General features: G+C 44.2%; 1 protein-coding gene across 1 annotated transcript in view; it reads right to left on the bottom strand.

Annotated features, from left to right (window-relative positions):
• The window catches only part of PATJ (PATJ, crumbs cell polarity complex component), a 379,729-nt gene that overhangs the window by 22,716 nt on the left and 355,079 nt on the right, over nt 1-1,934 (bottom strand). The window contains exons 34-35 of the mRNA XM_023515102.1: nt 1,340-1,549; nt 516-620 (exon numbers count right to left, since the gene is read on the bottom strand). Of these exons, the coding sequence (XP_023370870.1) occupies nt 516-620; nt 1,340-1,549 (315 nt within the window). The remainder of the gene's footprint in view (nt 1-515; nt 621-1,339; nt 1,550-1,934) is intronic.

The raw sequence follows: 1,934 nt of genomic DNA, 5'->3' as shown, positions 1-1,934 counted from the left end.
CCTGAGACTCTGAACAATACTCTCAGGGACCCCAGCTGATAAATAATTGTCTGCCTTGGCTGATGACTACGCTGCCGTGAGCATTTAACAGTGTTGTCAATCATTTCTGCTGCTGGAAAAAAATCACTGTGTTTTTCTCTTCCTTTAAGGGGAGAGGAAGAAACAGTACTTGGGCAGTTCAGTTAGTCTGTGGGCATAAGAAAAGAAATCATTCCTTGTTCCTTGCAAACTTTGATTTACAAAAGAATGCTGGAAGCTAAAAGCCTTGATTTATCACATGAAGCAAAGAGTAATTTTTCTCTCCCCGTTAGGCTTTCATATAATCATGCTTGCTGCCTGTATGGACGGCATTAAAGAATTTCTGAATAAAAATAATAATGTCTTGCTTTCAACCTTCATAATTCACATCAGCAAACACCATGCTGGGTGGCAATGCCTGCTGCCAGGGACGCTCAATCTTTCTTTGCACGCCACTTATCTGCCCGGCACAGCTGCTGCTCCATTGATCACGGTACCTGCAGGATAACGTGCCCGTAGGCGTTCTTCAGCAGATTAACCACGTCCGCGTGAGACAGCCCTTCCAGAGGTTGCCCATTAATGCTGACAATCCGATCTCCCACCTGGAAGTACAAAAGTGGCAGAAAATCACTATCATTAAGAAAAATTAAATTTGAGAAGAATGCTTACAATCCTTTGTGAGTCATATTCCCCATTTGTGGAGATTCTGTGCTTCTACGGCGTCTGCGTGTTTGAGAAGCATGAGGAATGTCTTTGGCTTTCCCCAAATGCAGACCGGTCAGAGAAACGAGAAGGGGGTCAGGCGTGATTATTAAAAGGCACAGCAGGCCACTTTTGTGTTCCAGGAACGGTGGGGTTTCATACAGCCACTCGCCAGTAATAGCGGGGTGCAGAAATTAACTGTTCAATAAAGCTCTCACGGAGGAAGCCAAATATTTTCTGCTTTATTTTTCTACTTAAGATTAAGGGCAGTGGGAAAAACAAAATTGTAAGAATGTGGATTCTTTTGGTTGAGGGAAGACCGTAAGGTCAAATCTCAGTTGAAAACCATTCCGGGTGGAATGAGGTGCTTATAAGGGTTTGCAAAGGAGCTGGAATTTCGTCTTTCATTGAGAAGCTTTGATAATATTTTTATATGCCCAGGGACCTAATGAATTTCAGGTATAAAGTTTCTCTAATGCATTTTGCCCTTGGCAGGGGTCTCTGGTGGCTATTGCAATTCCAGCTTTAAACAAGGTGCCCAGGGCTGCAAGTTCCCTTCCCACCGGCCACATGCTGTGAGCGTGTGAGCGAGTGTGTCAGCCCGCCCTCCTTTGTTTACTTTAAGCTTCTGTGTCCGTGCAGCCACTCCACTGGCCTGAATCATGGCAATAAAAACAGGGATATCTCCTAAGGGACTTCCTTTTCCTCCAGCAATACTGATTCCCAGGGCATCGCCCAGCTCCTGAAAGAGAAAGAAAACATAATGCTTGTATATTTCATAAAGAGCCACAACCTGATTGTCCCCAGATGGCTGCTGAACGAAACCCCTCTAAGATGCAGGAGGTCAGGATAACACTGGAGTTAGAGGAACATGGGGCCTCTGGCGTCTCAAAGTCCTGTAATTTCCACTGTAGCATTTAATTAGCTGTGGGTACTTGGGAAGTTACTTAACTTGGTGAAAGTTGTCACAGTCAAACCAAGTCCCTTGTGTTAAAAAAACAAAACAAAATCTTGACAAATGAAGCCAGGCAAAGCTATGATGAGAGGGGTTTCATGCTTGTTTGCCTGATAAGAAAAACTATCACAAAGGAAGTCAAAAGCCACAGCCTTGCACAGAGGCCATGCAACCTAAAACAAAACAGTAATAGTAACTTCTGCAAGACCATCTGTCCAGCAACCGCCTGTCCAAACTTGAACTGGTGTCAATCTTGTTA

Source organism: Otolemur garnettii, unplaced genomic scaffold (assembly GCF_000181295.1).
Source record: "Otolemur garnettii isolate 467f Iridium unplaced genomic scaffold, OtoGar3 scaffold00066, whole genome shotgun sequence".
Classification (NCBI taxonomy): domain Eukaryota; kingdom Metazoa; phylum Chordata; class Mammalia; order Primates; family Galagidae; genus Otolemur; species Otolemur garnettii.
The sequence above is the reverse complement of the archived record's forward strand: the minus strand, read 5'-3'. Positions and strand labels throughout refer to the sequence as shown.